General features: G+C 38.1%; 2 protein-coding genes across 2 annotated transcripts in view; one reads left to right on the forward strand and one right to left on the reverse strand.

Annotated features, from left to right (window-relative positions):
* The window catches only part of LOC147392642 (uncharacterized), a gene marked incomplete at its 5' end in the record, with an annotated part of 31272 nt that extends 21165 nt beyond the window's left edge, over positions 1 to 10107 (reverse strand). The window contains one exon of the mRNA XM_086456404.1: positions 9976 to 10107. Within this exon, the coding sequence (XP_086312530.1) occupies positions 9976 to 10107 (132 nt within the window). The remainder of the gene's footprint in view (positions 1 to 9975) is intronic.
* LOC147392635 (uncharacterized) overlaps positions 1 to 10428 on the forward strand; it is an 87360-nt gene extending 76932 nt beyond the window's left edge. The window contains exon 8 of the mRNA XM_086455568.1: positions 10259 to 10428. The gene's annotated coding sequence lies outside the window, so the exon portion shown is untranslated. The remainder of the gene's footprint in view (positions 1 to 10258) is intronic.
* The last annotated feature ends 4914 nt before the right edge of the window (positions 10429 to 15342 follow it).

Below are 15342 nucleotides of genomic sequence, written 5' to 3' on the forward strand. Positions count from 1 at the left end.
CACAGCATCTCTCTTCCTCTCTTCTTCTTGACAGAACCTCTCTTCCTCTCTTTTTCTCGAAACAACTCACATGACTACTCTTTTTCTCGACAGACCTCACACAGGGCGTTAAGAGTGAAATCGTTGGAGTTCATCCTCTCCAGTCTACTCACGAATCGATAATATCTCTTGGATTTTTTTCCCCCTTTTTAATGATTATTTATCGATCAGACTAAGAGGACAGAAGCAAAGATGAAACGCACAATCCTTTCAAACACTTACAGATCTGCTTTTCCCTTAAAGATGGATCTCGACAGGCAAATCCTTTCCAGGTTCGAAAATTACAAACTGAATTTTGATTGAAATAAGTTTTTATCAATTAGGGTTCTTTAAATTTTGAGCACAAATTAGGTATTTTGATTACTAGACTACAAATAAAGGGTGATGAATTCGCAACGACCTAAAGATGGTGTTGTTGTTGTTGAGAATAATTTTATGTTGAAGATTTTTATGAATTTCTATTGGATTTGTATTGGTTTTGAACAAATAAATGGTCTTTATCATGCTAAGTCATCTTCTCGTTCAAGCTATTTGTTTCCACCTCTTCCTCATTTGTTGATGTAAGATGTCAATCAACGGCGAAACCGAAACAAGTGATAATTCAACAATTCTAAAATGTAAGTTAACATAAACAGAAACATGAACATCATAATATCAGAGTCAGAAACAACACACTATTTTACCATTTCATCTTGTGGAAGCTTTCTTTTCTTACCTTTTGCTTTGTTTATGGCTTTTGTTCGTGTCATGTAACAACTTTTATTTTGCTTGTCCTTCGGAGAAAAATTCTTGTGGATCACCTATATATTTTAGGGCTACCTTTCTTATAGGTAAATCACCCTTCAATAGTTTTTACTAGCTCTTCATTTCCACTTTCTTATTATATCATGTTTCTTTATCGTCCATACTTCTTTATAGATTTATTCCTCTTCGTCTATTTCATAAGAAATATAATATTCCCTTTATTATTTGGATCATGTCATCATCATGTACAAATACAACAATTTCTTCCTGTTTAGAGGCTTAAGTTGAATCTTGTGTTTACTTGATTCCTTTTCAAAAGAAAACAAAAGAGAGGGAGAAGTACATAGCAAGAGATTCCATTTTTTTCTCATGCTAACTCGAGGGTTAGGACATATGGTTAGAAAAACTTGCCTTAGGTTTTTTATTCTTTCTTGAATAAAATCCTAGTATTCGTCCTTAAATTCTTGCTATAATTCTCGAGGAATGGCAAAATTGATTTGGGTAGGGTATTTATAGGCTTTCTCAAGGTGTTAGGTGTATGGAATAAAGGAGAGTTCAAGCAAAACTCACAAAAATAAGAGAGCATGGAATGGAAAAATTGATTTGGGTCGGGGTATTTATAGGCTTTCTCAAGGTATTGGGTGTATGGAATAAAGAGGGAAAGTTCAAGCTAAATAAATTAGCCAATTTGGAGTTTATAACTCTCTTAAGACTTGGATGGTATTGGTCTTATAATTTGTCACTCATGGTCACTACTGTAGATATCTTTTTTATTAATTACTGGGAGATTGGGAGATGACTGGTCCTTGGAATGTCGGATCTAATAGTTTTCATGTATCTTTTTTTTTTATTTTTTTTATTGGAGCCTCGTTTGGTCTCATTCTTGTATTTCATATATTATTTTTTTTTAGCTATGGGAGGCTGTCCAAAATTGGATGGATTTAAATGGCCTTTGTAGTGTGTACTACATGTTAGCTGTAGTAGGATTACAACACAAGTGGAAAAGCCTGCATACTAGCTTCTTTGAATTACCTATGACACCCATTTGTACAAATGCAAAACTCCATGGATTCTTCCCTATGACACCCATTTGTACAAATGCAAAACACCCATTTTGTGTAATTATATATTTTTTAGGGTATTCTGGTCATTTTTGGTGCATTCTGGATGCATTATTAACATTAAGGGTATTCTTGTCATTTTACCAGAATACAGTAGAATCCAACAGCTGTATCAAATAATAATTACCAAATTCTGGTAAACAACACAACACTTTTACAAAACTCTATCAAATAAACTTTTCAGTATTCCAGCTTTTTACAGCTATTTCTAACAACTGCTTCTTACAGCAGAATCTGACAGCAAATTTTGGCAACGTAATCAAACGGGACCTTAATCTCAATGACCAAATGCAACAAAGAAAAAATAATTAACCATTTAATATCTAAGACATGCCTCATTTTCAATCACCGCAATCCGCTTTCCATGCTCAACAGTCAAAATATGGTTAAGTAAGGATGTCTGCTCAAATGAAAACAACATAGACTAATTAGCTAAAAGTTAAACATCAGCTTACCAATCCATGTACCTCATGGCTTCTTTGAATAACAAATATAGATTAAGCTACACACTACAATTTCTAGTTAAGAAGCTAAAAAGATTCTCCACAAACCCACTTTGGATTATTGGCTTGAAATAATAGTGTCAAATATATGAAATATGATATTTCAGGGTAAAAAAAGAGGTCTCACTAGCTGCAGCGATTCTGACTATCATAACAAAGTTTGGATTCGGTAATTATTCGGCAGGAATTCAATTCCCGATAAATTTGAGAAAGTTTCATTAAAAAAAATGGAAAAATTATTAGAAATATACAAATAACGTTTCTGGGTTTCTTCCAAACCCATCATCTTCGACCTTCCTAAAAATCCAATCGTTCTTGAGTAAAATAAAATTTTGAGCCTGAAGGGTAAAAATGTTATCATACTTTTTTTTAATCGATAAAGATAATTTATTGATAAGAAAACGACAAAACAAAACAAATAGAAAACAATCGGAGTTTGACCCCCCGAGTTACTCTCGCTATAACGCACACACCATATCCCAACGCACAACAAAGTCTTCAAAGAAGACACCCTTGAACTCCTTATAAAGTTTACTCCAAGAAAACGTGAGCTCTAACACAGAAAGAACTAATCTTTCCATCGTAGAGACTTTCCCCTTGAAGATGCAACGATTGCAATCTTTCCAGATACCACAACAGATTGCAAATGGAACCAAGAACCAAAGAGTATTTAGAAGACGAGAATGATGCTCCCCACGCCAACCAAGAGTCCAAAATCAACTTGAGTGATCGAGGAAAACCACCCACTATCCCGAACAAAGACAAGAAATGTAACCAAATGTGTTGAGCAACCTGACAGTAGATGAATAAGTGATCCACCGTTTCCGCCTGGGATACATATACAACACTAGTTTGGAGAAATGAAGCCTCTTTTGATCAATTGGTCTAGAATTGAAAGTTTCCCAAAAGCCGCCAACCAAAGGAAAATCGAAATCTTCGGAGGCATCTTACCACCCCAGACAAAAGAGTAAGGGAACAACGAAGTGCTACTAGGAGCAATGGTATCATATAACGATTTAATCGCGAACTTCCCATCCCGTGTGCCTACCCACAATATTTTGTCTTCCGAGGAGTTCTGCACGTAACTATTCTCCACCATAATAGTAAACCTCCCTAGAGTATCTATCTCCCAATTATTAAATGTTCTTCTAAACCCAAAGTCCCAATTTAACGTGTCATTATCCACCCGATTGAAATAAAAAACAACTTGGTTCTTTTTCGAAGATAGGATAAATAAATCTGAAAACGCGTCCTTGAGGGGACCCCACTCCCACACCACCAGTCCTCCCAGGACCTCACCTTAGTCCCACTCCCAACCTTGCATTTCACTATTTTCTTAACTGCCAGAAGTCTTCTAAGGATTACCTTCCACACTCCACATCCCAACGCACCTCTCGCCGGACCACTCTCCCAACCATTCCCATTAACACCATACTTGTCCATGATTACTTTCCTCCAAAGACTGTCCCCTTCCTCACTGAACCTCCAAAGCCACTTCCTCAACAGAGCCAAATTCAAAGATCCGAATTTGCGAATACCCAATCATCCATTATTCTTGGGCAAACATAACTTGCTCCAACGCACCCAATGATGTTTTCTCAAACCATCCTTGTCATACCACAAAAAATCACAGCAGATTCTTTCTAATTGAACTTCTACAGATCTTGGCAGTGAAAATAACGACAAAGTATAGATGGGAATGGTAGCCAACGTACTTTTGATAAGGGTGACCTTCCCTCCTTTAGATAATAGCTTCACTTTCCAACTACTAAGTCTCTTTCTCATCCTTTCAATCACCGGTTCCCAAATGTCTTTACTAGTGTAGCCCATCCCCAAGGGGAGCCCCAAGTAAGTGGATGGAAGGTCCCTATCTGAAAATCGATCGAAGCCGCCGCTACTTCCAACCCTTCCTCTTTCCCAACCGCAAACAGCTTGCTCTTACGAAGGTTTACTGAAATACCAGAGATTGCCTCGAAGCACCTAAGAATGCCACTTAGGAAACTCAACTGACTTGGGGAATAATCCAAAAAGATTAAGGTGTCATCTACAAGCTGAAGGTGAGAAATCACATGACCGCCGACCCTGTTAGAAAAGTCCGTAAGCTCTCCCTCACCCACCACCTTGGAAAGCATCCGACCCAAAGCCTCCATGACTATCACAAACAAAAAAGAGGACAACGGATCTCCCTGGCGGAGACCCCTCGAACTTCTAAAATACCTAGTCGAAAATCCAGTGACCAAGATCAAGAACGTAGCCGTTGAAATACACTTCATGACCCACCTAACCCACCTTTCGCCAAACCCCATCCTCCTTAGCAGATACTTCACCAAGTTCGAGTTCACGTAGTCATAGACTTTCTCTAAATCAACTTGACAAATTAGCCCCGGAATTCTCGTTTTTCTGCGCGATTCAATGCATTCATTTGCTATAAGTACCCCGTCCAAAATCTATCTCCCTGCTACAAACGCTCCTTGAGCCGGATCAATGATATCTCTCAACACATTCTTAAATCTGGAAGCAAAGACTTTTGAAATGATTTAATAAACCGAACTCACCAGGCTAATCGGTTTAAACTCCCTAATGTCTTTTGTCTTTGACACCTTGGAAATCAAGGCAAGGAAGGTATTATTAGACCCCAGGATCTAGGAAACCTTCCCTGTAGAAATCCTCGACAGTCGCCATCACGTCTCCTCTCACTGTCTCCCAACAAGCTTTGAAGAAACCTAGAGAAAATCCATCTGGCCCCGGGGCCTTGTCACTCCCAAACCACACCACTCCCCACACTTCATCTGCCTCGACCGGTCTTTCAAGCCACCTCTGTTGTTCTAGGGAAATGCTATCAAACTGTAAAGAGTCTAATGTAGGCCTATCCACATAATCCTTCGTATGCAGCTTACTATAAAAATTCACCACCCCCTCACACACCTCCTCCTCCCCTACCTTCCACACATCATTTACTTTCAGCTTCGAAATGAAATTCACCCGACTATTGAAGTTCGCCATACAATGGAAAAACGATGTATTTTTGTCCCCCTCCTTGAGCCAATGTACTCTCAATTTCTATTTCCAACATATTTCCTCCATTGCAGCTAGTTTTTGGAACTCAACTCTAAGGTACACTCATTTTAGTCTTTCCTCAGCGCCCAAATCCCATATTTCCTCTCTTTCCTCCAGATCTTGTAATTCTAACAGCATGGCACTTTTCCTGTCACTCACAGACCCAAACGTTTCCTTATTCTAGACTTTCAACTTTTCTTCAGTTTCAGCCTCAGCATTTTTCCTGGCCTTCCCTCAAACGAAAGCTCGTTCCACCAAACAATAATCATCTCTCCAAAGCCTTGATGCTCTAACCACATATTCTCAAATCTAATGGGCGTAAACCGACTCCTCAACGACCCAACCACCAACAAGATGGGAGAATGATCTGACACCGAATTTGGCCATTTATCCTGAGTAAGCCTACCGAAATGTTGTTCCCAATCCCGTAAAACTAGAAAACGGTCCAATTTGTTAAGCTTCGGGTTTTTCTGGTTGTTGGACCACGTGAACCTTCCCCCACCGAGCGGAAGATCAAACAACTCATTGCAGTCAACAAACTCCAAGAAATTGCGCATCTTCGAGGTGATTCTCAATCCCCCACTCCTCTCGAACGAAAATCAAATGACATTGAAGTCTCCCCCCATAACCCACGGTTTGTCCCAACGTCCCTTAATATCATCTAATTCTTCCCAAAATTGATTTCGCTCTCTCGCTAGAGTTGAGCCATACACCTCTGAAAAGACCCAGGTAAAATCCTCTCCAATCAACCTGCATAACACTGACACTGAAAAGGTCCCAATGAGACTGTATTCCACCACCACTGCCTTCCTGTTCCACAATAAAATGGTTCCACCTGAAGCCCCCTAGGATGGAAGGGCGTACCACCCAACTGAATTAATACCCCAAATCTCCTTGCTCACCTTATCGTCCACCATATCTAACTTCGACTCGTGCAAAACTACTATGTGAGGTTTGTGTTGATGCAGAATGGCTTTGATTACTGCTCTTTTTGAAGCCACATTCAGTCCCTTAACGTTCCAAGACAAGATTTTAATCGACATTAAAACTTGTTAAGCGCCTTCCGACTCTCTTCCCTTGTGTGGCTAGGATTGGAAATTCCTCCTCCGATCTCTTTAGCTGAATAATTTCCTTATTCAGTCTTTTATTCCTTAATCGAATTATCGCAGCCCGGTAAATGTCTCGTAATTTTTAACTTGGAGAATTCAAACTGGAATTGCTTACTCGACAACATCTCCACTTCCCCACAAACAGGGGGGGGCCACCCTTGAAAGAGGCCATTGTCCTACCACCTTCTGCATGCAAAACTTCACTCCCTTGATAATTTTCATGGCCACATTAACGAGTAATTGATCTTACCCTCGTTTCTGACGGACATCCCTATTTTCAATCCGATTTCCAGTAGATTAGCCAAGATCTATTCGGTCAGGTTTCTTAGATTATTCTAGTGCTCTTTACTTTCAATCCCTACCCTTACTGACGTCGTTACCTCTACCGATATACTCACTTGTCCTTGCAATTGTCGCAGATCTCCCTTCTCATTATCAAGTTCAAGTAAGGGTCTTTTGTCCCCTCTCAGTCGATAGTCTTACCAAAGGTCTTATTGATATTCTGAGTATTCTACCCTCCTGCAAGACAGCCTTTCGCCATACCTGCGCCCTGCCCCAATAAAACCACCTAGAGGAGTTGAGGAAAACAGGGCCCAAGTAACCCACAATTCTCCTGAATCCTTCGTCAAAACAAAAAGGATACTCCCCTCTGCCCCTATGCCCATACCCCACATCGCAGATGACAGCCTGGCCTTGAACTGACCTTGAACCGCAAAACAACAGAAATTCTGAGCTTCCGTGCCCAGAACTCCTTCGATAAGAAAGTTTCGTCCAAACGCACTTACCTCCTTACCCATTAGACTCGATCTTCCATCGGTAATGAAGCCTTTACAACTCATAGTTCCCATAGCCCTTTCTTGTAAATTCTCGTTACTCTTTTTTGCCTTACTTTCCATCGACCTCGAATTAGTCGAACTCTCAGACATAGCTGCCTCCTTGACTCTTCTGTTACGAAGTCCTGTACTCTTAGCTTTGTAACGAGAAACTAAGAAACGGGCCTTCTTGGTTCTCAGCCCATATGACTTTGCTAGCCCAGCCTGTTTATCTCCAGCCAGATCAGTCTTATCCTTAGGCTTACGATTCACATTCGTGGCTGGGTCTCCGAACCTTGAGTCTGGGCTTTTAACCATCAACCCAGAGCTGTCCAGCCCTACTTCATCACAATGGGCCTTGCTGCCCAGCCCAACTACAACCCGATCATCTACGACGACATGGAGCCCATTATCCAGTCCGATATTGACATGGTGATCCTCACTGTTCAACCCATCCACCTCCTGATCCTGGGTTATTCTGGCTGTAGACCCTTCAGCACCGACTTGAAACTCACGACCCAGCCCGACAATCTCTGTATTTTGGGCTGCACTAACATTAGGCCCCTCATTGCTAGCGTGGGCCCCTGAAGTCATAGCCCCCAAGTCTGACCTTTTGGCCTCCTTATCCAATGCCCCTATCTTGCGTAACCACTTCATATATGTCAAATTACTCGCTGCCTTACACAGTAGCTTTACCATACGTTCCTAGGACTTCTCCCATTGACATGGTTTTCCACTTTTAATATGCTTGCCACGTATACTACTGTCAAGACAAAACTTATCCAACAAGACATTTGGACGCTTCTCGAATACGCTTCCTTCCCCCGGACTTGATACTCCACGGACAAAATTGTTAGCTTCAGGTTCGTTACTCTGTCTCGCCCCTTCTTCCTCCTGCAGCCATGTCTTCTCCACCTAGATGCCTATCTTGACTGAGTTCCTATTCCCCTTAATTTCACCCTCCTCCATCGACTCCGAAGGTCTAAACGCCGCTTCTTCTGGCCCCTCAACAGCAACTACCACTTCGACCCCTAATGCATATCTGCATCCGTCCACCCAGAGATGGAGCCCACATGGCATCCTCCATGTAGAGTATCCGACTTTCAGTTTCACACTATCCAACCTTGCGCGATAAAGCATGGTCGATTCTACTTCCAAAAGGCCACCCAACTGATCACCAATCTTCTTGAATGTAAAACTACCCCATAAGTGGAAAGGAAATCCTCTAATGTGAACCCAAGAGCCCCGACCTTCCACTGTGGCTTTAAGGCGTTGCAATCTGCAAATCAAGGTTGTAAATGGAAGGACGTGTCACCAACCTTGACCATTCTTCTAGGATTTACCAACAAGAAATCTGATATGTTCCCCAATAACAAAATATAAGAAAGGGGTTACCAATACAACAGTTTGATTTCTTGCGGTTGCTTAATGCCTCGCTTGATGTCTAATAAGACGCCTTCCCAATATGCATCCCAAGAACTTGCCTTGCAAATAAAAGCCCATCTCCATTTACCAAAGACTTTATCAGTAGTTTTTTATTGTTTCCCCCCAGAACTAGAGCTCACCTCCACGTTTGAACTATCCGTAACCTTCAACTTGGCGGTCTGTGATTTACGAACAACCTGTGGGTTGCGAACAACCTCGGCCCACGACCTGCCTGCCCCTACACCTCCCTTCATCGGAACTTCCATCCTCCCTTCTGATTTTGACAGCATGTTGAGGACGAGGCCAACTTCTCCCCATCCATTGCCACCCAGTCCTTCCGGAAACACAATAGCTCGCCGACGAACATTTTCTATAAATTGTTGAAGCTTCAAGAACCTTCCGTAACTATTTTGCTCCCCCTGAACGAAGAAGATCCTACCATCCTTAGAGAACTTTGCCCTGAAGGACTTCGAAGAGCCTCTTGCTAAGTCCAACTGGTTCGAGACCCAAACAGATTCGTCCACCCTAAGTTGAATACACGATTCAAACCTTTTACCTTTCTCTTTAACCTCCACACCTCTTCTATTTTGAATCCATACCTCTTTAATCGCGAAGACTTTGCATTCCACTTTCACTTCACCGTTCCTCATCCTTTCCCACCTCAATCTAGAGTAAGATCACTAATTTCCAATTTTTAAATATTGGATTCCTATAAAAGATGGTCTAACTTCACCCAATTAAGTCTTGACACAAAATTGGACAAGGGCAAGAAAAGAATAGTACCCAAAGTCCGAACAAAAAAAAATGTTCTCATACTTGATGACTAATCCACGAATTGTGAATTACTTCCTTGATTCGCTGGTTTAATCATCTAGCCCCTTATTATGAGAATTTTTCAAAAAATTTGAAGAATTTTGTGAGTATCTGTGAGGACATGAACTTAACAAAATCAAATATAACACAATACGAATCAAATAGTCGTAAATTATGCTTTAAGAAAATTTAAAAAATTTAGCTTTGATAATGTCAACATGACTTCAATCAATTAAACCCATTACGTGGTAGCTCAATCCGATAAAAATACGAATCAAATGGTCATAAAATGGTGCTCTACAAACATCTACGCCTCCAAATTTCATGAAAATTAGGTCAAATATCAAATTACCTTTCCAGAACCTAAGAACCCAGTAATAATTGTAGCTGGTATTCGATCATCTGGAGGGATTTTCGTCAAACCATCGGAACTCTCACTGGTGGGTCGTCGCTGCTGCAGATGTAAATCTACGAACGCGGTTATTCAATAATGAGGAATTCGAAACAAATTTTAAATCGATTGAAGATGTTCGAAGAGTACGAGAAGGAAGAGCTCTGTGTCTCCATAGAAGAGGAAGGGGTTGAGGTCTGAAGACTTGGTGTGGTTGCCTTTTTAATTAGTAATCCAAAAAAAGGTCGTCGCTAAATCTAACGACATTGTAGCTAGGGATGCTCTGCTCTGTGTGTGATATATAGAGAGAGAGAAGGGGTTTAGCGTTTTTGATGTTTCTCTGGTTGGTTTCTTTACTTGTTAATTCTTATATAGGATTTGTGTGTCTTGGTTATTGCTTCATGGCCTGTCAGTGCTGGTTATTGCTTCATGGCCTGTCAGTGCAAACTTCCTACGCTGTTAGGGCGGGTTTCGTTCAAATCTTTTATCCGCTCAGGTGTTCCCTCTCCCCAATTAGATGTCTGGATTGATTTATCTAGAGAGATTCTATTGCCACATCAACTTTTGCTAACGCCACACATTCATATGTTTATGACTTGCCAATGTTGGAGGGGGGAGGGGGGAGGGGGGAGGGGGGAGGGGCGGGCAATAGAAGCTTTCTAAAGTATAATTTGGGGAGCACCAATTCATATGTTTATGACTAACCCCCCATGGGTCAGAAACTTTCTTTATTATTACATTAAAAATTAGGGAGATTCTATTGTCACCCCAATTCATATGTAAACCATGGAAGAATTATTACACATTTGGTGTGGCATTAGCACAGTTGGTGTGGCAATAGAAACTCTCTAAAAATAAAATAAAAAAATTGATTATACCATCCATGATTTGATGAATTTCCTTACTAATTTAGTAAGATTTAAAATACTACTAAGAATCATTTTGCTAAAATGGATTATCATGTTGGCCATTCAACACCACAGCCCTCTAGATTTTATATTTAAAAAATTCAAATTAAAGAAGAAAAAAAAAATTAGGCTTGACACAAGGTTTTGAAAATGGATAATTACTGAATAGCCATAGAACTCCAAAATTTAAAATTAAAATTGAAGAATTTTATCCTCTACAATCTTGTGGGATCGGATCATGTTTTTGAATGCCACAAGGTGAGCTAAAGGGTACTATAGTATGAGTTGAAATCTTATTAAATTCGTCAGACTAATCGGATTTTTTTTTTTTTTTGTTTCAAACCGATGACTTATCCCTTGTTTCAAGGATTGTAAATTGTAGATTTGACAATTTGAAGTGTTGATCACGATTATTCGTGTTGAAACTATGGGATCAATATTGTAACAAGGATAATCTCAACCATTTGACTGCCGATCTCAATGATTCATGTTTGAATGTCGAGATTGACAATTTATCATCTTTGACCCTTATTACTATAAAAGGCCAGGCTTGATGATTGGAACAAATGCTGATCGCAAGGATTTTAAAATATTCCATGTGTGTGATGCTTCCGCCGTATGACTTGAGGCTTTAACAATAATTTCGAAATAACAAAAAAAAAAATACTATTACTTTGATAATATAAATATTCCTCTGTTATATTCAGATGCTAAAAAGTAATTAAAAATTTATCTTATTTCAAAACATGGGGCGTAACACAAATCATTCTCTTGTACCAAAGAGAAAAGAAGAAAACAAACCTCTCCAGATCAAAGCCTCCAATCCCAAGAACATAATCCAAATCAAATGGGCCATGCGATTAATATTCTACACGAAGCGATGGTTTCATGAAACAATTAAAATAGAGAGAAAATATACTATCTATTGAAGTTAAGGTATGGATTCTAAAAAGCGCGTTTAAAATAAGAAAGAAGCACCAATTCTAACCTTGTACGGGACGTGTTGACCTGGGTCCAATCTTATGGCCCATATCTGGGAATGAACTTCAAATCATGGCCCAATGAAAGGTTAACGGTCCAGGGTTAGGCTGACCAAAATCTAAAAGATTCTAGCCCAAATCCAATTAGAACAAACATATAACAATAATGCGGTCTGCATAAGCAATTTGCTCTACTGCCTCATTCACTATTCCTTTATTCCTTTGGGCTTAACCTCATAAAAAAAAAAAGGGAAATTATTAAAAAAAAAATAATTTGCAAAAAGAATCAATTTTTTTAAAAATTATCACTGGAACCATTTTCGACTGTTAAATGGCCGAAATTTTCTCTCTCCTAATCAAGATCTCACGATCACAATCTTGATCTTAAGATCTTAAGATTTTGATCTTGATCTTAATCATGATCGTGATCTTGATTAGGAGAGAGAAAATTTCGACTGTTTAACGGTCAAAAATGGTTCCCATCGATAATTTTTTAAAAATTTGATTCTTTTTAAGAATTAATTTTTATTTTTATAATAATTTAAAAAAAACAAAACAAACCTTACTGATACTTTTATAACCAACGATCTTGCTAATAAATTATGAGTGATATTGCTGATAGTTTTAAAGTCAAAATCATTGATTATAAAAGTGACAATCTCGTTGGAAAACATGTTTCTGGAATTAAAATGAATAGTGTATTGAAATTGGAATTTTTCCATATTAAAACTCACAAAATGGTAATGTACCTTAAAATGTATTGACCTTGGTGTTCTCTCCTACTTTTATACTCATATTCAATAAAGAGTGGTGTTAAAGGCACCCATGGTTTTGGTAGGGTGCCCATTTTCATAGGGGCATACCTGTTTTATTGCCGAACAATTGACATTACTTGGGGCACCCATTTTAATAAGAATGCCCGATTAAAATTTGAATTTTTCTCAACTTCTTCATTCCTTCGGAAATTTTTGAAAACTTAACCTTTAATCTAAATTTATTAGGGTTATAGATAAAAAAAAATTGTGAGAAAATGGAGATTTACCATTGAAGAGTTTGAATGTGATGGATTATCCTTGATTGGGAATGATTTGGGTGAACATTCAAGCATCTATTCACTTGTATCCATTGTTTCTATGAATTTCAAACAAAAAATGATAAACAGATAGAAATTATTGGTCTCTTAATGGGAAGAAGGGATTTTTTCTTTTTAAAGAAAATTTTAATTAATGGGAGTAAATCAAAGTATGTCTTCCATCCATCCTTAATGGGAAGAGAGAATATAAAAGAGAGATTTTATTGCCACATCAACTTTTAGACACCAATTCATATGCTACCATCAAAGATTGGGTAACTTACCATTTCGTGCACTCAATAATGAAAAATTCTAGTTCCGATGCACTATTCATATTAACTCCAAAAACTTGTTTTCAAGTGAATTCTTCACTTTTCTAATCAACGAATCCATTGACAAAATGCCGACAAACTCATCATTACTTGCAATCTCACTAGCAATATATCAATGAAGTCGTTGATTATAAAAGTGATAAATTTACCGTACAAAAACATGTTTTTGAAATTAAAATGAAATTAGTAATACCCCTTCCTGTAGAATCCCCCCCCCCCCCCCCCCCAACACACATACTCAGTTGTAGACACCCCATTTTGCACCCATTCGATTTAGCAGCTTGTCACCTTGGTTTTTATCGATTTCTAATTATGAGAAAAAAATAATTGAGAAATCGAAAGTTTGTGTTAGGCCTTTTCGTTCCAAATTTTCAAACCTCATCTCAATGACTCCTCTTCTGATGGCTTTGACGACATTCTCGAGACATAAATTACACATGCTTAGGTTCACAATCCACAAAACCTAACAAAATGACAAAAACATCATCGACACTCAACATATGTTTAGAAACCATGCAATTCTAGGAGTACTCAATTTTGGGACATAGAAATCATCATTCAAGAACCGAATGAAGATTTTTGCAAAAATTCAAATAATTTAACAAAGTAACAAAAATACCCATAGCACCTAGAACACAATTAGAGACCCCTACGCTTAGGAAAATCCCCTGAATACATTAAATTATTATTCGGACAAAAACCAATTGAAAAGCTCGTAATTTTTTCAAATAATGTAAAACTTAAAAACCTTAACCAACTTAAAAAACTTAATCAGTTTAAAAACCTTAATTGATCTAAATACTTTAATCAATTTTAAAAACCTTAATCATGAACCAATATTAAAAAGTTTAAATCGAATTTTAAGTTTAAAAAAAAAAAAACTTTAATCAATTTCCAAATCATTACTCAAATTTTAAACAAATAACAATAAAAAAGTAACATTTTTTTTAAATAGTAATAAAAGTTTTTAACAAACAAGGAGTTATTATTAACACACCAATTTTTTACTTGTAGAGCATCAAAATATTTTTAAAAGGATTGATGTGTCATAAGTAAAAGTTGAGATGCCAACAAGATTTCTCTAAATCAATAAGGATTCTTATGTCCTTAGTTGGCATGATCCTACAAATTAAAACTTTAGAAAAAGAAAACAAAATTGAAGTCTTAGCCCTTCGGACTTGGGAGATTCACATGGCCGAATTTTATTTTAGGGGGTTTCCCACACCTTTTTTAAAAGATAAAAAATAAAAAGGGGGAAGAAAGACTTGATGAAATCGTACAAACAAGACTTCGTGGCTTTTTCACATTGATATTCTTGCATCACAGTTGTCACATTTCTAAAAAGATGGGAACATGGTGTCTATTAGAGATACCCTGCATATGCTAAAAGGGAAAGAAAAATCTTTAAAAAAAAACTCTCTTTTCTTCCAATCCTATCTCTCTCTCTCTCACACACGCACACACACTTTATGAAATACGAATGCGCTTTTATCACATTGTGTCTCCTAATTCAATGTGAACACGTAAGCGCTAGTTTCATTTGTGTCCATATTTTAATTATAGACTTCTAGATGTGAGCATGTTGGCTCACTATTTGATTTAGATTGATAATTGAAGTGGGAGGGGCACATGTTACACGCCTTACATGTACATGTCCTTTAACAAAGGAGTTGTTATTAACACACCAATTTTTACTTGTAACGCATCTAAATATTTTTACAAAGATTGATGTGTCATAAGTAAAAGTTGAGATGCCAATAAGATTTCACTAAATCAATAAGGATTCTTTGTGGTTTTCTCACATTGATATTCTTGCATCACAATTGTCAATTTTTTAAAAAGATGGGAACATGGTGTCTATTAGAGATACCCCTGCATATACTTAAAAGGGAAAGAAAAATCTAAAAAAGATGGGACACACTTTGAGCAATACGTATTATAGACCTTTAAGTCGTTCTCCACTTGCCTCTAAAGGAACCACACAACAGGGACCAAACTAAGTTGATTGACCAAGATACTTCAAATTGGTGGATTGC

Source organism: Akebia trifoliata, chromosome 10, assembly GCF_017979445.1.
Source record: "Akebia trifoliata isolate Shusen 1 chromosome 10, ASM1797944v1, whole genome shotgun sequence".
Taxonomy (NCBI): domain Eukaryota; kingdom Viridiplantae; phylum Streptophyta; class Magnoliopsida; order Ranunculales; family Lardizabalaceae; genus Akebia; species Akebia trifoliata.